This window comes from Cherax quadricarinatus, chromosome 9 (genome assembly GCF_038502225.1).
Source record: "Cherax quadricarinatus isolate ZL_2023a chromosome 9, ASM3850222v1, whole genome shotgun sequence".
Lineage (NCBI taxonomy): Eukaryota > Metazoa > Arthropoda > Malacostraca > Decapoda > Parastacidae > Cherax > Cherax quadricarinatus.
Genome location: NC_091300.1, coordinates 3550173 through 3574882, shown reverse-complemented (window position 1 = coordinate 3574882; position 24710 = coordinate 3550173). Strand labels below are relative to the sequence as shown.

The 24710-nt window shown below is 38.3% G+C and overlaps 1 protein-coding gene and 1 long non-coding RNA gene across 4 annotated transcripts in view; one reads left to right on the top strand and one right to left on the bottom strand.

Annotated features, from left to right (window-relative positions):
- The window catches only part of LOC128685978 (uncharacterized), a 379974-nt gene extending 368084 nt beyond the window's left edge, over nt 1–11890 (top strand). For both annotated transcript variants that reach the window (XM_070083171.1, XM_070083170.1), the window contains one exon: nt 10712–11890. In XM_070083171.1, the coding sequence (XP_069939272.1) occupies nt 10712–10771 (60 nt within the window). In that variant the 3' untranslated portion in view covers nt 10772–11890. The remainder of the gene's footprint in view (nt 1–10711) is intronic.
- Nucleotides 11891–13381: 1491 nt separating this feature from the next.
- The window catches only part of LOC128686189 (uncharacterized), a 47700-nt gene continuing 36371 nt past the window's right edge, over nt 13382–24710 (bottom strand). The window contains exons 2-3 of one of the 2 annotated variants that reach the window (XR_008406612.2): nt 16478–16622; nt 13382–14308 (exon numbers count right to left, since the gene is read on the bottom strand). This is a non-coding gene — a long non-coding RNA (uncharacterized lncRNA). The remainder of the gene's footprint in view (nt 14309–16477; nt 16623–24710) is intronic. The other variant, XR_011391760.1, reaches the window with a different exon arrangement.

Here is a 24710-nt window from a genome sequence, read left to right as displayed (position 1 = left end):
TTAATAGTTCGTGTGTGTGAATTTTCATCTGAGCTGCCTCCTGGGGTGATCTTAGTTCATTTTAATTAAAATAGTTTTTAATTGGAATATAAGAAGGTCTCGAGAGTATACAGTAATTTAATTTTTTATCAACATGTCAGCCATCTCCTACCAAGGCAGGGTGACCCAAAAGAGAAACACTTTCACCATCATTCACACATAATCACTGCCTTTGCAGAGGTGCCCAGATACACCAGTTTAGATGTCACTCCAAACAGCAAATATCCCAAAAACTTCCTTTAAAGCACAGGCATTGTACTTCCCACCTCCAGGACTCAAGTCTGGCTAACCGGTTTCCCAGAACCCCTTCACAAAATAATACCGTCTCACACTCCAACAGCTTGTCAAGTTCCAAAAACTATTCATCTCCATTCACTCCTATCCAACACGCTCATACATGCCTGCTGTATATCCAAGCCCCTTGCACATAAAACCTCTTTCACTCCCTCCCTCCATCCTTTTCTAGGATGACCCCTACCCTTCCTCCCCTACATTACAGATTTATACACCCTCCAAGTTATCCTATTTTGCTCCATCCTCTATAAATGACCCAACCACCTCAACCCTCTGAATAATACTTTTAGTAACCCTACACCTCCTAATTTCCACATTCCAAATCCTCTGCATAATATTAACACAACACATTGCCCTTAGACACGACATTTCCACTGCCTCCAGCTTCTTTTTTGCTGCAGCATTTACAACCCATACTTCACACCCATATAAAAGTGTTTGTGCCATTATCCTCTCATGCATACCATTCTTTTCCTCCATGGATAATGTTCTTTGTCTCCACAGATACCTCAATGCACCACCCACCCTTTTTTCTTCATTAGTTCTATGGTTTACCTTGTCCTTCATAAACCCATCCACTGACAAGTCTACTCCCTCTACTCCAAAATATCTGAACACATTCACTTATTCATACTCCCTCCCTCCACTGTGATATCCAATTTTCCTTTACCTAACTCATTTGATATATAGCCGTCCTGCTCCGCTTCTGGTTAATGTGACTTTGTAAATGGTCCAAGTCGGACCGAAACGTCGTCGTGGGCTTCTCTCTTTTATGTGCGGGTTGTTTGTGTATCGTTCCAGTCACGGTATTGTGCCTTTTTTTGTTACTCATTTGATATCCTTATCACCTTACTCTTATCTATGTTCACTTTCAACTTTCTTCATTTAAACATTCTCCCAGATTCATCCACTAACCTTCGCAACTTCTCTTTAGAATCTCCCAAAAGCACAGTATCAACAGCAAAAAGTAACTGTGTCGACTCCCATTTTGTATTTGATTCCCCATAATTTAATCCCATCCTCTCCCCAACACCCTAGCATTTACTTCTTTTACAACCCCATCTATAAATATGTTAAACAACCATGGTGACATTACACATCCTTGTCTAATGCCTACTTTTACTGGAAAGTAATCTCCCTCTCTCCTGCACACCCTAACTTGAGCCTCACTATCTTCAAAAAAAAACTCTTTACGTCATTTAGTAACTTACTACTTATTCCATACACTTGCAACATCTGCCACATTGCTCCCCAATTCACCTTATCATGTGCCTTTTCTAAATCCATAAATGCAACATAAACTTCCCTACCTTTATGTAAATAGTGTTCACTTATATGCTTCAATGTAAACACTTGGTATACACATCCCCTACCCATAGTGTTGAAAATAACATGTGCCACATAGCCTTCAGAGAACATGTATATGCTCAGTAGGTCCAAGAAGTGCAGTATTTCAGACTGTCTCAAGCCTGTGCTATGTCTGGTGAGATTAAGGGCAGGGAAGAGCTGTGATAACTTATGTGGCAGGCCTGGAGCATTATCATAAATCAGAAAAGACTAGAATGCCATGTTAAAATCACAGTAATATAAAAGAGGAAGAGAGAGAGAGCAAGAATGCTTTAGCTACCAAGATAACTAGCTAGCTAGCTAACTGGGTGGAATTTCCTTACAGCTCGCAGCAGATGACTTTAGACCATGTTAGATATCCTAGTATTTTTATAGAAATTTATGCACCAAAGAATTAAAGGGTTGTGATATACCATTTTTTTATTTTTTTTATTAACACATCGGCTGATTCCCACCAAGGCAGGGTGGCCCGAAAAAGAAAAACTTTCATCATCATTACTCCATCACTGTCTTACCAGAGGGGTGCTTTACACTCTGGTTATAAAACTGCAACATTAACACCCCTGATAAATTAGATACATGTGCAACACTTGGGTATCTTTAATGAGTAAACGTTTTTGCCACACAGTGGCTTCATCAGTCCATACAAAGAATTGTGAAGAACAGGAGGAGTTTGAGGTAATCAGTCCCTCAGCCTTGAGTCACTGTGGTCAGTCCATCAATCTTGAAAAGAATTCAGCATATTTGTGGAGAAGTAGCTTATATACCGTAGGCAGGAGAGGTGCAGCAGTCGTAGGTGGTATCACATTTGTCCAACGTGGAAGCAGGTCGTGCCCAAGAGTTAGGCAAGTGAAGAATTCCCTGTACTAAGATCCCAAGATGAAGCCACTGTGTGGTGAAACATTTCCTCATTAAAGATACCCAAGTCTTGCACATGTGTCTAATTTATCAACTTGTTGGTTGTCTGAACCATTCATCTACATTAACACCCTTCCTTCAGGGGTGCACAACCAAAATGTGCTGTACAAAAGTTTACTGCATAGTACTGAATATCATTGTATAAATGCATCTGACTTTTCTAGTCACATGATTGAGTATATACCAAAAGCATTAAAGAATTCTCTATATTTATAATTTATGGCTGCATCACTCCTTTGATCAGAATCTGGGAACTGGATACTGACAGCAAAAGATTTTTATGAATTTCAGTATGGCTTGTGCTGTAGAACATGTTTCAGAGATAGAAGATCAGAGTATTACATGCAGTAGAACAAAACATTATTTTCCATTGATAAATTTAAAAATGAGGAGATGACATTAGAACTATTTTTCACTCTTATCTTCAGTTCCTCCCCTGAGGCTGTCTTGTATTGATAAACTGCATCAATATTACAGTTGCAGAAGATTGAGACAAGCTTAGAAGGTCTCCTACCAGGGTCATCACAAGAGCCAGTCACGGTTTGTCATAAATGGTGAGCCTTATGGTCACCAGGTTGCCAAAGAGCTTGACCAAATGGAACATGCTAGGAGAGGGTCCAATCTTCTCATATTTAATATCTTCTCCAGTGCTTAATAGTTGCAAGCTTAGACTATCTGTGGCTCTATTTAATTTAGATATACTGTGCAGTTTGCCTCTCCCATTACAGTACATATCCTTTATCCCAAAAATACATCTCTGCAGATAGCACTTCGGCTAGAAAGCTGTCACACTTTGCCCGGATGTTCCCATATATGGCACATGTGCACCTCTGTCACATCTTTAATGTATGGTAATTTTATCTATAATTCCTATTGATTAGATTGTTCACACTTTGACCCATACAGGTGTAGTGCTTGTTAATGAATACAATAATATATATGTAATAATAATAATTAAGATTGTTCACAAAAATATTAAGAGCAGCATTAACAGTGGAAGAACATGCTGTATATTGCTAGTTTAGAGATGAGACAAGTTTCTCTGAATTGATGTTTAGCCATAAAGATGCAGTGCATTTGGATGTAAAGAGTTTGTCAGCGTGTTATGTAGTTAAATGTGATGTACACATACAATAGCTTCTGTTTTTCCCATGAGAAATAAGCACAGTGTAGATTGCTTGCTTTCACCACTACAAATATTCAACCATTCATCTTTTCTTTTTCTCCTTACATGTGTAGGTGGCTTCTTTATATAGTGAAACATTAATATACAAGCATGTACAGTATTTAACACATGTTTCATGTGGCATTTGTAAGGAAAGTAGCTCCTGTTATGAGTCGATTACTTGCATCCCAAACTCATTATTTCTCATTTTCTTCTAATTTATAATATATGCATTGTGCTTGAAGGTGTCTTTTGATGGCATATTTTTTTATTTTCCTATCCTAGGTTAAGAAGGAAATTGCATATCTATATGACTGAAATAGGTAAGCTACTGAGAGTTAAAAAATTTATTACCAAATATTATCCTGGTTACGAAAGAAATTGCATTATACTATGATTGTAGGCACATTACAAAGTGTTAAGAAATTTATTATCAAATATTATTTGTATCATATTACCAAAGTAGTATCAATGTCTTTTCTGTTATCACTAACTTAATTAATACAGTATTAATCACTGCTTATGTTAATACTTACAGTAATTTAAATGTCATAGATTTCAATATGGATTTGGATTAGGGTCTACTGTTTTTATATATTTGATATTGGCTAATGCAAGGCACCAGCCATATACATATGTATTAGAAATACCTGTACAGTATGGTAATAGTTTAGCAGCTGTACAAAGTAGCGTGCATATTTTCCAACATGTAGTGTTCACAGTACCATATGTGTATTTGTATGACCACCTATTTGTGATTGTCTGATAGTAGCTACTGGAGCAGAGCTATGCTCAGGGTGTCCCATCAGTAGTGTTTAGTTTGTTATGTAGATTTTTTAAATTTCCAGTGGTTGTAGCATACTCTTCTTAGATTCCATTCCAGTCTACCACACCATATACTGTATTTCCTTTCTGCATTTTATTTTATTTTTGTAGTGTCTTGTTTTGTCCTCACATACTCCATGTTGATGATGCAGAGAGATCTTTCTTTTCTGTTTTTGTATTGGACATTGCCACTAGGAAAAGAAGCATGCACTGTCTATTCCCACCTAATAACAGGAAAAGTTGATAGATGGATCTATAACTGTCTATCATGTTCAAATTAATAAATAAATAAATAAATAACTACCTGACAAATAGAACACAGAGTAATAGTAAACAGAGTAAAGTTTGAGGCAGCTACAGTGAAAAGGTCTGTTCCACAAGGCACAGTACTCACTCCCATTCTATTCCTCATCCTTATATCTGACAGAGATGTAAGCCATAGCTCCATGTCTTCCTTTGTGGATGACACCCGAATTTCCATGACAATGACCTCCATCGAAGACACCGCAAGACTCCAAGAGGACATAAACCAAATCTTCAAATGGGCCACTCAAAACAATATGACATTCAATGAAGAAAAATTTCAACTACTCAGATATGGAAAACTTGAGGAAATTAAAACTGTATCAAGATATACAACAAATTCTAACCATATAATAGAGTGAAAAAGTAATGTGAAGGACCTGGGAGTGATAAAGTCAGAGGATCTCGCCTTCAAAGACCACAACATCTGCTAGGAAAATGATAGGATGGTCTCTTCAAATCGCTTTTTCTCTCTAGGCTGGAATACTGCTGTACACTAATTGCCCCCTTCAAGGCTGGCAAAATTATTGACTTGGGAAGTGTACAAAGAACTTTCGTGGCACACATAAATATGATAAGGCACCTGAATTAATGGGAATGGTGGAAGGCCCTTTATCTGTATTTCCTGGAATGCAGGCAAGAGATAATATAGACTTGGAAAATCCCTCCCTATGAAAATCACTCCCTATGAAAGCAAAAGATGCACCATTTCCCCAGTGAAAAGCAGGAGTGCCACGAGTACACTGAGAGACAACACAATAAGTATCTGGGGCCCAAGACTGTTCAACTGCCTCCCAGCATACGTAAGGGGGACTACTAATAGACCCCTGGCTCTCTTCAAGAAGGCACTGGACAGTACCTGACCAACCAAGCTGTGATTCATACGTCAGTTTGAGTGCAGCCAGCAGTAACAGCCTGGTTAATCAAACCCTGATCCACCACAAGGCCTGGTCTCAGACTGAGCCGCAGGGGCATTGACCCCCGAAACCCTCTCCAGGTAAACTTATTGCACATGTACAGAGAGAGCAAGAGTACAGTACAGAACAGTATACTGTACATATTGCAGTCTCAGCTGCAGGGGCTCAAACCAGCAAGTGTGAGACATTCCAGCTCTCACAAAACCTAACAAACATAACAACTAAGACTGCTTAATTATGACAGAATAAATTAATTTTAATAGGGTATTTCAGCTATAGAGAAATCAATCAGGTAACCTATGAGACTTAAATTCTTGAATTTAGGGACCATTTTTTCATACCTCAGTACCTTAAAGAAACACTACAAATGAGAGAAGGCAACAGCATCAATAATGGATCTAGTATTTACTACAAATAGGAAGAATTTTTTTCAACATAAACTATGGAAATTCACTTGGAAAGATTTATCCTATTCTACAGGAAGTAACATATATTGCTAGGGATGGAAGAAAATCCCAGACAGGGACAACTACAGTGGAACCCCAGTTTTCTTCTTTAATCCGTTCCAGAAGGTCAGCCGAAAACCTATTTGTACGAAAACTGAAGTAATATTTCCTATAAGAAATAATGTAAATTCAATTAATCCGTTCCAGACACCCAAAAATATTAACAAAAAATACATTTTATAGAGAAGAACTATAGTTTTACATACAGAAAACAACGAGAAATAAATATAAAGCACTAATAAAATGGATAAATGAACATTTAAATCACTTTTACCTTTACTGAACACTCTTGTTGGCATATGGAAGATGGCAAGGAGGGGAGAGGGAGGAGAGGTTATCTCTACCACCATCACTACCACAATCACTACCACCCTCTACCACAATCATAACCACTACTATCATTACTACCACCATCACTACCAACCTCTACCACCAATGGATATACTGTAAGTCACTCTATCTGACTTTTTTTTGGGTTATCCTAGGTTCTCTACACATGTACTATGCAAGATAAGATTTCGTTCAAATTTTTAACCCCGGAGGGTTAGCCACCCAGGATAACTCAAAGTTCGTGCGTCATCAAGGACTGTCTAACTTATTTCCATTGGGTCCTCAATCTTGTCCCCCCGGGCCCTCCATGTGTGAAGCGGGAGCTTTAGCCACCAGGCCACCGGGCTACATAATAATCTATGTAACTGTATTTGTGTATACCTTAATAAACTTAATCATTACCACCCTATACCACCATCACTACCACCTTCTATGTGTAACAAAGGCAGACTGAGTCATGAATGTATGAGTGGCCGCACCCAGTGGGCAGGTGGACACGTCTGGTACGGGCGATTTCCGAGCAGCTGTACGAAAACGGGGAAAATTTTGCCGAAAAGAGTGGTCAAAAATTGAATTGTATGATAATCGGACTGGACGAAAGTTAGGGTTCCACTGTACATGATTAGAAAGAAAATTGTGATGATCTAAGGCATTATTTCAGGAGCACAAATGGGGATAAAATGTTATTGCAACACATAAGAAAATGGTGCCACCTAATATAGAATGGTTTATTGGAGGGTGCCAGACAGTCAGTAGAAAGAAAGGACATTGACTCAGTATACAATGAACAGCAATTCATATTCTTACCAGAGATTTCAGTAAGCCAGAAATAAACGAATATACAAAAATTTGAGTGCAGAAGGAAGAAACTGAAGAATTGTGGCCAATGCAAGATGGAACCAAATCTTTTACTCACATTTATAAAATCTAAACTGCTGCTAGTGTATAAAGCAAAATACTATGCAAAGAATTGAGGATAAGAAAATAATTAAATTAGAAGAGGAAATGTGCAAGATATTAAAGTTCTAGTGTGTGGCATGTACACCCACTTGTTATACTCCTTTATACAAACATGTACCATGCTGACATAAAATTATTATTATTAGATGGAGCAAATTTTAATCACAAATAGCCAGATGAAATTGAGATTGAAATATGTTGAAAAGAAAATAATCACTAGGACAAGACAAGGTAGCAAGAAAATAAACTTATAGAAATTATTATTATTATTATTATTATAATCTTGGGGGAGTGCTAAACCCATAGGATTATACAGTACATGTGGGGGGGGGGAATGGAAGGCATTCAGGCTCAATTCAGGGAACTGGAGCACAGATCCAATTCCCTAGATCAAGAGCCCCTCACCAAAACTTATAGAAAATGTTACATAATGTGCTAATATTTAAAACCAGGTGATGGACTCAATCTTTACACTCCAGGCCTGTTTTATTCACAAACATTGTTGTCAAAATAATGAAACAAGCAATTATACAACAGTTGCTGAAACCTTCGAAGATGAAAAGGTTGCTAACTAGCAAACAGTTTTAAGATGAGAGATGAGATAAGATTTTGTTCGGATTTTTAACCCTGGAGGGTTAGCCACCCAGTATAACCCAAGAAAGTAAGTGTGTCAGTAAGGACTGTCTTATTTCCATTGGGATCCTCAGTGTTGTCCCCCTGAATGCAACCCACACCAGTCAACTAACTTGCTAAGTGAACAGGACAACAGGCATAAGGAAATACATCAAATGTTTCCACCCTGTCAGGAATCAAACCCGGACCCTCAGAGTATGAAGCGAGAGCTTTGCCAGTTAGGCCATGGGGGTCCTGTGGTTTTTGTTTGGTAAATTCTTGTACATTAAATCTGTTAAATTAATGTGACAGAATTTCAAGAATAGCTTAAGAAAGAAAGATAGGCAAATTGCACTTTTTAGACAGAGGAGTTGATTATGAAAAACAAACTAATGTGGAAACTGCAAGAATAAGATGACTTGAAGGCAGATTTGTAAAGTAGATGAGAGATTTTCAGTTTACAAGGAAACTGCAGGTAGTGATAGAGGTTAAAACTGTACTGATGGGAAACATGACTATCTTGTGCCAAGAGGCTCATTGCTTGTCCTGTTAATGTTTCTAATTTTATATAAAAAAGGACTTTCCAGATAGAATATTATTATTATAATCAAAAAGAAGTGCTAAGCCACAAGGACTATACAGCTCCAGATAGAATAAAAACTATACATGTTTGTGGATGATGACAACCTCTTTTATAAGATAAGAATAAAATTATATTTAAAAACCCTGCAAGAATACTTTTGTAGGCTGAGAAATTGAGATGAAGTATACAGTGATAGGATTCAGTGTGGGTATAGTAACTTTTATTCTTTGTATATTATTTTGATATTTAATTTAGATTTTACAAATTTTATTGTTTTGTTCAGTTTTCTTCTGCAGAAATATTCTTTTATCAAAGTGCCTTCTTATCACTTAGTATTTATATACTGTACAATACAATATTAATTTCTGACTTCGTAAGTTTCAAATTTAATTTTTTTTTGCAGTTGATATCTTTGCTCTTAAACTGGCTTTGTGACTGTATAGTGTATAGCAACAACATACAGGTGGTTCCTGCTTTACAGTGTTTTGCTGATGCAGCAGTTTTCAATTACCCATTCTTCATTGATTCAACTTCCTGCAATAAATATATTCACTGCTCACTATAAGTTAAGGACGAAAATATTTTAAGCTAAGTAATGTGTGTGTACCTGGAGAGGGTTTTGGTGCTCAACGCCTCTGCGGCCCTGTCTAAGACCAGGCCTCGTGGCAGATCAGGGTCTGATCAGCCAGGCTGTTACTACTGGCTGCACATAAACCAACATGTGAACCACAGCCAGGCTGATCAGTTACTGACTTTAGGTGCCTGTCCAGTGCCTTCTTGAAGACAGCCAGGAGCTTATTGGTAATCCTCCTCATGTATTCTGGGAGGCAGTTGAACAGTCTTGTGTATACTGTATATGCACTTTTTAGGTCTAGCTCTGTTGCTCATGTAATATATGATAGTGTAAACATATCAGGTTTTATATGCATTTGAAAGTGAAAAAAAGGTTGTGTTTCACTTTACAGCGATTTTCACTTTACCTAAAGTCGGTACCTGACCAGCCGGGCTGTGGCTCGTACGTTGGTTTGCATGCAGCCAGCAGTAACAGCCTGGTTGATCAGGCTCTGATCCACCAGGAGGCCTGGTCACAGACCGGGCTGCGGGGGCGTTGACCCCCGGAACTCTCTCCAGGTAAACTCCAGGTAAACAGTGGCAGCCTGGAACCTAATCTGCAGTATAAGCAGGGCCATCCTGTATTGATTTATAATCTTTTCTTAAATTTTTGCTTTTATATTCTAAATTTCAAAACTATATTCCTTATTGAACAAGATTTATTGTAAAGTTCACATCTACAGGCAAATATAAATTTCTTATCACATTTTAAAATATGTGAACCTCTGTGCATAGGTGCTTATTCAGGTTTGCATGTGTAAATATGTGGTAACCTCCTTTCTAATATGGTATATATTTTTAAAAAGATTTAATGGAAAATGCACGTAAATAATAGTTCATATGACCTTTGGTGAGTTTGTATGTATGTACATGTAAGTTTCATTGCAAACAACATTGGCATTTAATAAAATAAAATGTTTATTAACATTACCCTATTTTGATTACTTTTGTAATTATCATTAGAAGTACAGTGGACCCCGGTTTACGATATTATTTCATTCCAGAAGTATGTTCAGGTGCCAGTACTGAACGAATTTGTTCCCATAAGGAATATTGTGAATTTGATTAGTCCATTTCAGACCCCCAAACATACATGTACAAACGCACTTACATAAATACACTTACATAATTGGACGCATTGGGAGGTGATCGTAAACCAGAGGTCCACTGTATATGAAAACTAGGCATATTTAATGTCATTCATTGAAATGGTCAGTAGGCAGATATATGAGAGAGTTCGGTGTTAAATGAATGCTTTACTTAAATTTTTCAAATTTTAACGATGATTTATGTTCTTCAGATACGGAGGATAAAAGCAGAATCTGAAGTCTTACCAGGAACACCAGAGAATTTGGCATAAAGACTTTGTCTCATCTGTAACCTACCTGCTGATGATCTGGAAATCTGAAGCTGTTGACATGAAGTTTACAGTTTTTTCTTCAGGAAAATGTCCTAAATGTATTTAGCATTAATTGCCAACTTTGTGTTAATTTGTTTATAATCATATAAAACCATTTATATGAATCTTCTGTTATATTCTTATTAACTGTTAGATCAAATAATATTTCACCATCTGTAATTTTTTTCCTAAACTATTGCTAAGGAAATTTAATTTTATTTTCTGTCACTATGCAAGACATTTTAGCATAATTAAAATTTATTGCACTGGTTTTCATTATTTTAAATATGTATTATCTTACTCTTAATATAAATGTTGTGGATACAAATACCTTATCAGTTCAACATCGTATGTCAAGATATATAGTTTTTTACTTTTCAAAAAATTTATGTACCTGTATATTAGGCATTTTTTCATATCACAATAAATTTAGCAGGCTACTGGCATAGTGCATTGGATGTTATGTGCCTCTCAGTCTGCCAGGTTAAGGAAAGTAACTGGATCAGTAATGTTGGACACAGCCTTTCCTTACAGTATGTAGGGACCTTGACAGGCTATGAACTTTTTTGTCCCTGACAGGGTATACAAAATTTGATTAGTGCACATCTATGAGAAATTCTTCATTAATATTTTGTATTTTTAAAAATATGATTAATTAAATACAGTACTCAAAATTTGTATACCATGAGGGAAATATATTATTATTATAATCAAGGGGAAGCGCTAAACCCGGAGGATTATACAGCGCCTGGGGGGGGGATGTGGAAGGCATTCAGGCTTAATTCGGGGAACTGGAGCACAGATCCAATTCCCTAAATCAAGAGCCCCTCACCAACATCAAGGAACCTTCCTTGAGGGGAGGGAAATATAAACTCTGCAGTATTCAGGAATTTTATTGTTTAATTAGAAGAATGAGATGATGCAAAAGTAGGAAGTATTGAGAATATTACCATCATATCAAGGTGGGAGACAGCCAGCGTGTTGAAAAAAAAAAAAAAAGTTTTTATTCATTCATTGTTTAAATGATTAATATTTGTGGCCAAGAAAAACATGATTGCCAGTTTTTTTTTTTTGAACAGTTTTACTGTATGATAAACCATACCCCCGGCCGGGATTGAACCCGCGACGGGGGCTGGAGTTTTGAGACTCTACGACCGCGGGTTCAATCCCGGCCGGGGGTATGGTTTATTTTCAATCGTGTCATTACGATTTCTTAAGTCTTACTGTATGATATTATATGTAAAAGATCCTCCTATATAATTTAAAACTATTTATTCCACATTTTGGAATATATTTGCAAATTTGTGCCTAATTATCAGGTACAATATTTCATAATTTTTATTATAGTATTCATGTTGTAAGGAGAAATACGGTATAATGAGTGTTGTCTTTTATTTCTTCCTGTTAGTGTGTGGTTACAGCCTGTCCTCCTAACACTGTCGATTTCTTATAGAATTTTTTAAGGAGATTTCTCAGTATATGCTATTTAGTTTTGGTTTCCTTAAGTTAGATTGTCAACCATTAACCCTTAAGCTTTCTGACATGCCTCATATGTCAAGGGACCAGATGGTGTCTTTATAAAATACACCCTCTGCCTAATTTTTCGTGCCTTCAGGGTTGCTGCCTATCACCATTTGAGGTTTGAGCTCAACTGGGAAAAAATCCAGGATCAAATGGTTCATTCAGTGCATCATGGATAACACTACCTCAGTAGTACATGTAAACAATGCCTAAAACCTGTCATGATACCACCTGCTTACCTGCCAACAAACTGGGTGTGCAACTGAAAGGAAATTGCTTTATTTGTTCAAAATTTATTATGCTATTATAATACTAAAATTAGGTAGTAGGTTGGTAGACAGCAACCGCCCAGGGAGGTACTACCATCCTGCCAAGCGAGTGTAAAACGAAAGCCTGTAATTGTTTTACATGATGGTAGGATTGTTAGTGTCCTTTTTTTTTTCTCTCATAAACATGCAAGATTTCAGGTACATCTTGCTTCTTCTACTTACACTTAGGTCACACTACGCATACATATACAAGCATATATATACGCACACCCCTCTGGGTTTTCTGCTATTTTCTTTCTAGTTCTTGTTCTTGTTTATTTCCTCTTACCTCCATGGGGAAGTGGAACAGAATTCTTCCTCCGTAAGCCATGTGTGTTGTAAGAGGCGACTAAAATGCTGGGGGCAAGGGGCTAGTAACCCCTTCTCTTGTATAAATTACTAAATTTAAAAAGAGAAACTTTAGTTTTTCTTTTTGGGCCACCCTGCCTTGGTGGGATATGGCCAGTTTGTTGAAAAAAAAATACTAACAATAAAATTCTGCAAAGATTAAGATTCTTTATTTCAGCATGATGCTATGTAGACTTAACTTAGGACACCCCACGATACTATGTAGACTTAACTTAGGACACCCCACGATACTAAGTAGACTTACCTTACGACAATCCAATAAAATCAAATAGTGTGATTTCCTTGCTTCAGGGAGCATTACAACTTGGAAAAAAATTGTACTACAGTATCATAAAATTTCATGGTACATTGATTTGGAGGACAAAATAAATAATGGAAATCAAAAAATAATTATTTGTACAAATTAACAGTGAATATTTCTATTTGGGCTATTGCATGCTATGCAGCTCTGCATGTTTCAAGTAATAAAACTCCTTACAACACACTTGTTATCCTAACAAAGTAGTGCACGTAATGTTAGGTATCAAAAATAGAAGTAAACATACTTAGGCATAAGTAAATTGGAAAACAAATACTTGTGTGTGTATTTATGCTGATGTTGCTGACAACTGATTTTTTTTGCCAACTTCAAAATGCCATAAAAATGAAGTTTTCCTTTAATTTAAAATTTTTTTTTTTTAGAACACTTTGTCTAAAAAAGTAATTATTACCATTTTGCTGCACAGGAGTTTTAATTTTTGGGTACTCCACAATTTATTGGTTAATAAAATTAAATTCTAAACTACAGCAGCCATAAAGCTGTTAAAAACCTTGTACAGTGGAACCTCAGTACTCGAACAGCTCCCTCTACTCTACTCTAACAAAGCTCGGCACATGACCAAACAAATACTACGTGCCAGAACTTCACTGTAAACTATTTCGTGTTTCTTCGCATTTTTTGGTGTTTTTTATATTGTATAAATAAGTCACCATGGGGCCTATGTAGATTAGTAATAACAGCCGATCTGTTCGATACTCTAACAGATTGGCACTCGAACAGCCTTCTGGAATGAATTAAGTTCGAGTACTGAGGTTTCACTATGTGTGAACAGAAAACTGGGACACACACACCAGACTAAAATGCACAATCAAATAACCATGTTTGCATTTTGGTGTCAACATTGCTTTAGCAATGGTTTTCAGCTCAAGGGAAAAAAATTGACATTAGGAGGATAGGCTGATCGTTATCCTTGGAGGTATAGCGTTTTGTCTTCTGCATTCTCATTTGTCTCTATTAGTTCATGAGTAGATCATGTTCAATCTGTCAAACATTAGGTGATATTAGTGATAAATATAGTCTATTCTTTTATAATAAATTACTATTTAGATATGATAAAGTGAATGCAGATTGTCTACTTTTACATACTACTGTATATACATTTTATTTATAAAAAAAATTTAACATTAACAAATTTAGTACAACCTTGTAGTAGGTTGGTGGCTATTCATCTGCTTAGGTAACAGTGCAAGTTAAATACAAAAGTTTCCCCTCCTTCCTTGTATCATACAAAAAAGACCAAGGTCATTTTGAATCCAAAAAAATATTTAGGTTGCATACTGTATTTGAAACCTCTCATAACTTACCATATTGTTAAATTTATTGACTGGAATGGACTGCCTACACTACTATACAGTAAAAAAAAAATCAATTTAATGAACCTTGATTTAACAGGTTTCAAATTTAGCAAACAGAATCCATTATCCAGACAACATGCAGAAACAGCAAAGTCCATTGTGTCTAGAATTGTTCATTATTACCATGATCAGCTGAATAAATTTATTTTAGAAACACTGTCTGTTGTTTCCAGAATTGTTCATTATTGCTACTATCATGGCAAAACATCTTGTTGTTTGAATTTAACAGACAATTGGCATTACCAGATGTCCCTCTTTTCCTTACTAGTCCATTAAATCAATGTTTCACTGTACAATAAAATATAAAAGAGGGCAATGATGTGCTGGTGTATATGGTACATGTGCCATAATAATGAAAGATGTAGAAATTTACATATAGTAATTAACTAAATTGCTAGGTGGGGGTTTTTATGAAAATTTATTTCAAAACTGCTAAATTTGTATTAATATTGGTAGAATTACTGACAATATTTTAAGTAAAAGAACACAAGTGCAACTAATGTGACATTTTATTGTGGCAACGTTTCACTCTCCAGGAGCTTTGTCAAGTAGTAACGTCTTAACAGAGCTCCTGGAGACTGAAACGTTGCCACAATAAAATGACACATTAGTTACACTTGGGTCCTTTTACGTAACACTACTAAATTTGTTGGAATAATTTGAAATGATTTAAGTTATTTATGTGAAAATTTCAAATTCAGATACATGTAATATGAGAATTTTCCTGACTGTTATCTTAATAGGCAGGACTTTTCTAGAAAATGAACCACCAAGTGCCCTAATGATTCATTCTTCATACATAGTCATGTAATATTTGTAATACAGTATGTTGATAATGTTTTGTAACTATTTTGGGTTCTACAGTATAAAGCAAAGGTGCAGAAAAGAGACTTTTGTACATCCTTTATAATGTACAGTGTTGCAAAAGATAAAAATATGATTATTTAATTTTTGGATTGAATGTTGTTTATACCTTGATGCCAGTCAGGGGCTCTTTATCCAAGGAATTGGACCAATCCTTTCTTTTCATCTTTTCATGGATCAAATTCTGATTGCTTCCCATTCCCTTTAGACAAAATTCTTGCACACCCCACACCCAATACCAGTTGTGTTCTTTAGTGGCCAGTTGCTGAAGGACTCTTCACCTCAATCCGCCCACATACGTATCTCCTTCCATTTTTTGATGCTTACCAGGCTGACAAGCTATGAAGACTCCATCCTATATAGCCAACACCAACATCAGAGTAGACTGACACTCCTCCCTAAATTCAAGTTGTAGCCTCCTGCATTCACTAGTGCAACAAAAACTCTTGCAGAATGCACCATGAATATTTACATACTACTTGAACTTCAGGAACTACCCATTATGAAAGTTAAAAATTTTGTCCATCTTACCCAAGCAACATAGCCATCTTGCTTTTCATTGCTATAAACCTTCCTCCTTGGTCTGGATAGCACAATACAAATTGAAAGTAAGAGAACTTAATCAACACCAACAGTATTGCAATTGCTAGTGTTTTGGCTACCTGGTAAACTGTTGTAGATGACAGGGAGAGTGTACAGTCTGTGGAATCACAGACTGCAATGGCCCATCCTGCCAATGACCTTTCATGTCTGGACTATAAAAATGATCTTCCATCTCAGGACCTTGCTTCCACTCTGCAACTTCATTTCCCATTTCCTTAAGTGACATGCTTCCTCTGGCTTTGACCCCTTCTACATCTGTGACAGTCACAGAACATGTGTCTTCACCTTCCTTCCCTAATCTTCAAATACACCATCTGAGTAGACTGACCTTTCATGATGTCCTTTTTTCTTAGAAGTTACCAATTCCTCTACTGTGTTCCTCATCCTCTTCAGACTGAGGGAAGGTAGATGGGTTGAGGACACTGGTGGAGTGGTCAGCATTGCTCCATCACCTCCACCTTAACAAGCTTTATCTAAAATAGTGGCACATTAGTGGGCTTTCATTCAAATTTAAACTGAGACTTACCGCATGACTGAATTCCAACGATACATTATAGTCATCATTCCAATTTCATGCTTATGATCTTCACTCCTGTTAATATTTTGCAAACCCCCATTTCAGTTTTCAAGTACTATACTTTTAGCAGCAGTGTTGTATGAGCCTTGTGGGTTTAGCACTTAGTTATAATTATAATACTTGGATTTAGCACTTAGTTTTGATTATAATATTCTTCTAGCAATGCCTAACAATCTACCACACACAGATCCCCTATTACTACTCTGCCTCCCTTCAAGAGAGGGTTACAAAAGGGATGCCTTGATATTGGTGAAGGGTTCTTCATAAAAGAATTAGAGCTGCCTTTTCCTTTCTTGGATCAAACAGATCTACTCAAATTCCCCAGGCACTGTTTGACTCGACCACTTCATTGCCTTTAAAGGTTAATAATCACCTTAGCCCATAGCTACCAGTAATATAGCAGTCTTACCCCATTCACTGTCTTGTACATAGATATTCATTATTGCCACCAGGGTCACTTATGCAGATGCATGTTTTAAGCTCATCACTCTTGTTTAGGCTGTTTACCTGGAGTTTACCTGGAGAGAGTTCCAGGGGTCAATGCCCCCGCGGCCCGGTCTGTGACCAGGCCTCCTGGTGGATCAGAGCCTGATCAACCAGGCTGTTGCTGCTGGCTGCACACAAACCAACGTACGAGCCACAGCCCGGTTGGTCAGGAACTGACTTTAGGTGCTTGTCCAGTGCCAGCTTGAAGACTGCCAGGGGTCTGTTGGTAATCCCCCTTATGTATGCTGGGAGGCAGTTGAACAGTCTCAGGCCCCTGACACTTATTGTATGGTCTCTTAACGTGCTAGTGACATCCCTGCTTTTCATTGGGGGATGTTGCATCGTCTGCCAAGTCTTTTGCTTTCGTAGTGAGTGATTTTCGTGTGCAAGTTCGGTACTAGTCCCTCTAGGATTTTCCAGGTGTATAAAATCATGTATCTCTCCTGCCTGCGTTCCAGGGAATACAGGTTTAGGAACCTCAAGCGCTCCCAGTAATTGAGGTGTTTTATCTCCGTTATGCGCGCCGTGAAGGTTCTCTGTACATTTTCTAGGTCAGCAATTTCACCTGCCTTGAAAGGTGCTGTTAGTGTGCAGCAATATTCCAGCCTAGATAGAACAAGTGACCTGAAGAGTGTCATCATGGGCTTGGCCTCCCTAGTTTTGAAGGTTCTCATTATCCATCCTGTCATTTTTCTAGCAGATGCGATTGATACAATGTTATGGTCCTTGAAGGTGAGATCCTCCGACATGATCACTCCCAGGTCTTTGACGTTGGTGTTTCGCTCTATTTTGTGGCCAGAATTTGTTTTGTACTTTGATGAAGATTTAATTTCCTCGTGTTTACCATATCTGAGTAATTGAAATTTCTCATCGTTGAACTTCATGTTGTTTTCTGCAGCCCACTGAAAGATTTGGTTGATGTCCGCCTGGAGCCTTGCAGTGTCTGCAATGGAAGACACTGTCATGCAGATTCGGGTGTCATCTGCAAAGGAAGACACGGTGCTGTGGCTGACATCCTTGTCTATGTCGGATATGAGGATGAGGAACAAGATGGGAGCGAGTACTGTACCTTGTGGAACAGAGCTTTTCACCGTAGCTGCCTCGGACTTTACTCTGTTGGCGACTACTCTCTGTGTTCTGTTAGTGAGGAAATTATAGATCCATCGACCGACTTTTCCTGTTATTCCTTTAGCACGCATTTTGTGCGCTATTACGCCATGGTCACACTTGTCGAAGGCTTTTTCAAAGTCTGTATATATTACATCTGCATTCTTTTTGTCTTCTAGTGCATTTAGGACCTTGTCGTAGTGATCCAATAGTTGAGACAGACAGGAGCGACCTGTTCTAAACCCATGTTGGAGTGACCTAATGAATGTAGCGACAGAAAGGGAGGAGAATGATTGTTTATTTTTTTAGCTAACACACATGTAAATGTAAATAACTCTTTTTACCTTATTCCTAGTATATATCCTTTATAGTATAATAAAAAGGTATTAAAAGGACCCCAATGGAAATAAGTCACTGACTTTTTTGGGTTATCCTAGGTTCTCTACACATATGCTGCTATGTATGATAATCAATGTTCATAGCACCACTAGCAGGTCTTTCATCAACAATTCCATAGCACCACTAGCAGGTCTTGCATCAACAATTCCAAAGTACCACTAGCAGGTTTTTATCAATGATTCCATAGCAAGAGGGATGATGGGACTAAGCCCGCTAAGTGTCTATAAAGTAAAATGGTCTCCAGGGCATTGACACCAACCCCGATGGTGGTAGCGAGGAGATAAGAACATAAGAAAGAAGGAACACTGCAGCAGGCCTACTGGCCCATGTGAGGCAGGTCCAAGTCTCCTACCGGCAACTGACCTAGTAGCACAAGCTAATCAGGTCCGACTCACACCCACTCATGTATTTATCTAACCTATTTTTAAAACTACACAATGTTTTAGCCTCTATAACTGTAATTGGGAGTTTGTTCCACTCATCCACAACTCTATTACCAAACCAGTGCTTTCCTATATCCTTCCTGAATCTGAATTTTTCCAACTTACAACCATTACTGCAAGTCCTGTCTAGGCTAGATATTTTCAGCACACTATTTACATCCCCTTTATTTATTCCAGTCTTCCATTTATACACCTCAATCATATCCCCCCTAATTCTATGCCTTTCGAGAGAGTGCAGATTCAGGGTCCTCAGTCTATCCTCATAGGGAAGATTTCTGATACATGGGATCAACTTTGTCATCCTCCTTTGTACATTTTCCAGTGCATTTATATCCATTCTGTAATACAGTGACCAAAACTGTGCAGCATAATCTAAATGAGGCCTAACCAAGGATATATAGAGCTGAAGAACAACCTCAGGACTGCTATTATTTATGCTTCTTGATATGAAGCCAAGGATTCTGTTAACTTTATTGCGAACACTTATGCACTGTTGCCTTGGTTTCAGATTACTGCTAACCAGAACTCCTAAATCTTTTTTGCAATCTGTAATATTAAGATCTACATTATTAAGTTTATATGTGGCATGGCTATTTTCCTGTCCAACATTTAGAACTTTGCATTTGTCTATATTAAACTGCATCTGCCACTTCTCCGACCACTGCATCAGTCTATTCAAATCTTCCTAGAGTGCTCTAATGTCCTCGTCAGAATGAATTCGACGGCCTCATTTTGGTGTCCTCGGCAAACTTGCTTATGTTGCTCTTTATGCCCTCATCTATGTCGTTATGAAGATTGTGAACAACAGGGAGCCCAAAACTGACCCCTGTGGAACACTGCTTGTCATGCTTCCCCACTCTGATTTCTCCCCATTTATGCAAACTCTCTGCTGCCTATTTGTCAACCATGCCTCTATCCAGGAAAAAATTTCTCCTCCTATTCCATGTGCCTTAATTTTCCTCAATAGTCTCTGATGTGGGACCCTGTCAAAAGCCTTAAGTCCATATACACAATATCATATTCATTACCATGATCTACCTCCTCAAATACCTTATTGAAAAAAGTTAATAAATTCGTAAGGCAGGAACGCCCCTTTGTAAAACCATGCTGAGATTTGCTGATTAATTTATGTTTTTCAAGGTGGCTACGAACTGCCTCGGCAATTATTGATTCCATAAATTTTCCCACTATGGAGGTTAGGCTTATTGGTCTATAGTTCGAAGCTAAAGACCTGTCACCTGCTTTGAAAATAGGTATCACATTTGCCATTTTCCACTTATCTGGCACCATGCCAGTTTGTAGTGATATGTTGAAAAGATTAGCTAAAGGTTTGCTAAGCTCCTCTTTACATTCCTTTAGAACCCTTGCGTACAGTTCATCAGGGCCTGGGGATTTGTTAGGTTTTAAGAACATAAGAACGAAGGAACACTGCAGAAGGCCTACTGGCCCATGCGAGGCAGGTCCAAGTCTCCTACCAGCTTAAGCCAATGCACCCAACCTAGTCAGGTCAGGTCACATTGACTTAAGGGAGGAACACGGCAACCGACCTGGTAGCACAAGCTATCAGGATGTATAGAGTTGAAGAACAACCTGAGGACTCCTATTATTTATGCTTCTTGATATGAAGCCAAGGATTCTATTAGCTTTATTGCGAACACTTATGCACTGTTGTCTTGGTTTCAGATTACTGCTAACCAGAACTCCTAAATCTTTTTTGCAATCCGTAATATTAAGATCTACATTATTTAGTTTATATGTGGCATGGTTATTATCCTGTCCAACATTTAGAACTTTGCATTTGTCTATATTAAACTGCATCTGCCACTTCTCCGACCACTGCATCAGTCTATTCAAATCTTCCTGGAGTGCTCGAATGTCCTCGTCAGAATGAATTCGACGGCCTATTTTGGTGTCATCGGCAAACTTGCCGATGTCGCTCTTTATGCCCTCATCTATGTCGTTTATGTAGATTGTGAACAGCAGGGGGCCCAACACTGACCCCTGTGGAACACCGCTCGTGACGCTTCCCCACTCTGATTTCTCCCCATTTATGCAAACTCTCTGCTGCCGATTTGTCAACCATGCCTCTATCCAGGAAAATATTTCTCCTCCTATTCCATGTGCTTTAATTTTCCTCAGTAGTCTCTGATGTGGGACCCTGTCAAACGCCTTACTGAAGTCCATATACACAATATCATATTCATTACCATGATCTACCTCCTCAAATACCTTAGTGAAAAAAGTTAATAAATTCGTAAGGCAGGAACGCCCCTTTGTAAAACCATGCTGAGATTCGTTGATTAATTTATGCTTTTCAAGGTGGCTACGAACTGCCTCGGCAATTATTGATCCCATAAATTTTCCCACTATGGAGGTTAGGCTTATTGGTCTATAGTTCGAAGCTAAGGACCTGTCACCTGTTTTGAAAATAGGTATCACATTTGCCATTTTCCACTTATCTGGCACCATGCCAGTTTGTAGTGATATGTTGAAAAGATTAGCCAAAGGTGTGCTAAGCTCCTCTTTACATTCCTTTAGAACCCTTGCATACAGTTCATCAGGGCCTGGGGATTTGTTAGGTTTTAATTTATCTATTTGCCTAAGGACCATGTCACTTGTGACCCTAATCGTGCACAGTTTATTATCGTCCTGTTCTACATAATTTATCATTACTGGAATATCGCTGGTATCCTCCTGTGTAAAAACTGAGAGGAAGTATGTGTTAAAAATTCTACACATTTCCTTATCACTGTCAGTGAGCTGACCCGAGGAACTTTTGAGTGGGCCTATCTTGTCCCTGATCTTACTTCTGTATACCTGAAAGAATCCTTTTGGGTTAGTCTTCGATTCTCTTGCAACTCTAACCTCATAATCTCTTTTTGCTTTTCTAATTCCCTTTTTTATTTCTCTCTTTAACTGAATATATCGATTTCTTAATTGCCCCTCTCCTCTTTTGATTTGCCTATATATGCCTCTCTTTTGACCAATCAGATATTTTAATCTATTGTTCATCCATTTAGGATAATTTTTGTTTGATGTGATTTCCCTATTTGGAACATAATTTGACTGAGCAGCTAGAACTATGCCCTGGAAAGCATCATATCGGCAACCATCACCATCTACCTGACCCTTAGTCAGGTCATTCCAGTTCAGCCCACCTAAGTAATTTTTCAGTCCTATGAAATCAGCCAAGCGAAAGTCAGGGACGGAGACTTGATTGCCATTATTAGGGGAATTCCATGATATATTAAAACTGAGTGATTTGTGATCACTTTCCCCAAGCTCATCATTAACCTCAAGATTATTAATTAGTGTTTCCCTACTGGCAAGAACCAAGTCAAGGAGGTTATTTCCCCTAGTTGGCTCTGTCACAAACTGTTTTAAAAAAACAATCCTGGATCGTATCAAGAAAGTCACCCGACTCTAAATTTCCTGTCAAATTGCTCCAGTCAATCGGTCTATAGTTGAAATCTCCCATTAGCACAACATTTTCGTATGTAGATGCCTTACGAATTTCGTCCCATAGAAGTTTACTGCACTCCCTATCAAGATTTGGGGCCCTGTAAATCACACCCAAAATTAGTTTTTCTCGGCCCTCGAGAAGCTGTAACCAAACAGATTCAGTGGCTGACGCTTCTAATTTAATATCTTGTCTAACACAACAATTTAAATTGTCTCTGACATACATCGCTACTTCACCACCTTTCCTGTTCACCCTGTCAGTGTGGAATAATTTATAGCCTTGTATGTGACATTCAGAGGGCATCTCTCTATCTTTCAGATTGAGCCAGGTCTCTGTTATAGCAATAATATCTATGTTTCCTGCACTTGCAATTAATCTTAGCTCATCTATCTTATTTCTTACACTCCTGCTATTAGTATAGTAAACCTTAAGGGAGCTAGTCCCTTGCTGCCCTCTGCTGTCCCCCTTTGTTTGCTGACCTGATCTATTGTCTTTATTTATAACTTCATGCTGAATGCCTTTTATACATTTACTGTTTCCAACCCTAGTGTTGCAACCTGCTTGTTTCCCACACACACTCATACCTCTATCTTCCATCAGTTTAAAATCATAGGCATTTCACCAATGGCCTTCTCAATCGAGTCTGCAAGTGCTACCACCCCTGCCCCAGAGAGATGTACCCCATCCCTTGCATACATATCATGTTTGCCATAAAAGTTGTTGCAGTTATCAATGAATGGGATTGCAAGTTCCTTGCAGTATCTGTCTAGCCAGCAATTTACACCAATTGCCCTAGACAACCATTCATTTCCTACTCCCCTTTTAGGCAAGATGCTACATATGATTGGGATCCCTCCCTTAGACTTAATGAAATCTATAGCTGACCTGTACTTATCTAGCAGCTCTTCTCTCGTACCCTTTCCAATATCATTTCCACCAGCACTGAGACAGATAATGGGCTTGTTCCCATTACCTGACATGATATTATCCAGCCTGTTGACAATGTCCCCAACACCAGCTCCAGGGAAGCACACTCTATCTCTCATCTTCTTATTCCTATTACAAAAAGCACGGTCAATATATCTTACCTGAGAGTCACCAACCACAAGAATGCGCTTACCTCTGTTAGCAGGGGCAGTAGTACCCTTACCTTCACTGGCCACTGAAGTACATTCATCCTGAAGAACAGAGAAGCGATTTCCTACCTTCAGATCTTCACTCTTAACTTTCCTTACTCTGATGCGCCTCCCATTACTGTGAACCACTCGCCACTTGTAGCAGGTGCTGGGCTGCACCTCACTGCTGGTAGCCATTGCTACCTCCCCACCTACAGCCTCCTCACAGCGAGAGACAGACTGCACCTCACTGCTAGAAGCCTCATTCCCCACAACTCCAGCCACCTCACACTCTCTCCCAGACCCATTGAGGTGGACCTTCAGCCTCCTAATCTCCTCCTGGAGAAGCAAGACCTCCTCCTTCAACTCTCCAACCTCAATTTTTAAAACACTGCAGAAGCAAGCCATGCTTTGTAACCGTCCACGCTAATCCCCAAAGCAGCTCAGGGTCTGTGACCTCACGTGACGACTGACCACTGACCACTGCCAAGACCACTGACCACTGCCTTAATCTAATCTAATCTTAATCTATCTATTTGCCTAAGGACCATGTCGCTTGTGACCCTAATCGTGCATAGTTTATTATCGTCCTGTTCTACATAATTTATTTCTGGAATATCGCTAGTATCTTCCTGTGTAAAAACTGAAAGGAAGTATGTGTTAAAAATTCTACACATTTCCTTATCACTTTCCGTGAGCTGGCTGACCCGAGTAACTTTGGAGTGGGCCTATCTTGTCCCTGATCTTACTTCTGTATACCTGAAAGAATCCTTTTGGATTAGTCTTTGATTCTCTTGTAACTTTAAGCTCATAATCTCTTTTTGCTTTTCTTATTCCCTTTTTTATTCTCTCTTTAACTGAATATATTGATTTTATAATTGCTGCTCTCCTCTTTTGATTTGCCTATATATGCCTCTCTTTTGACTAGTGAGATGTTTTAATCTATTGTTCATCCATTTAGGATCATTTTT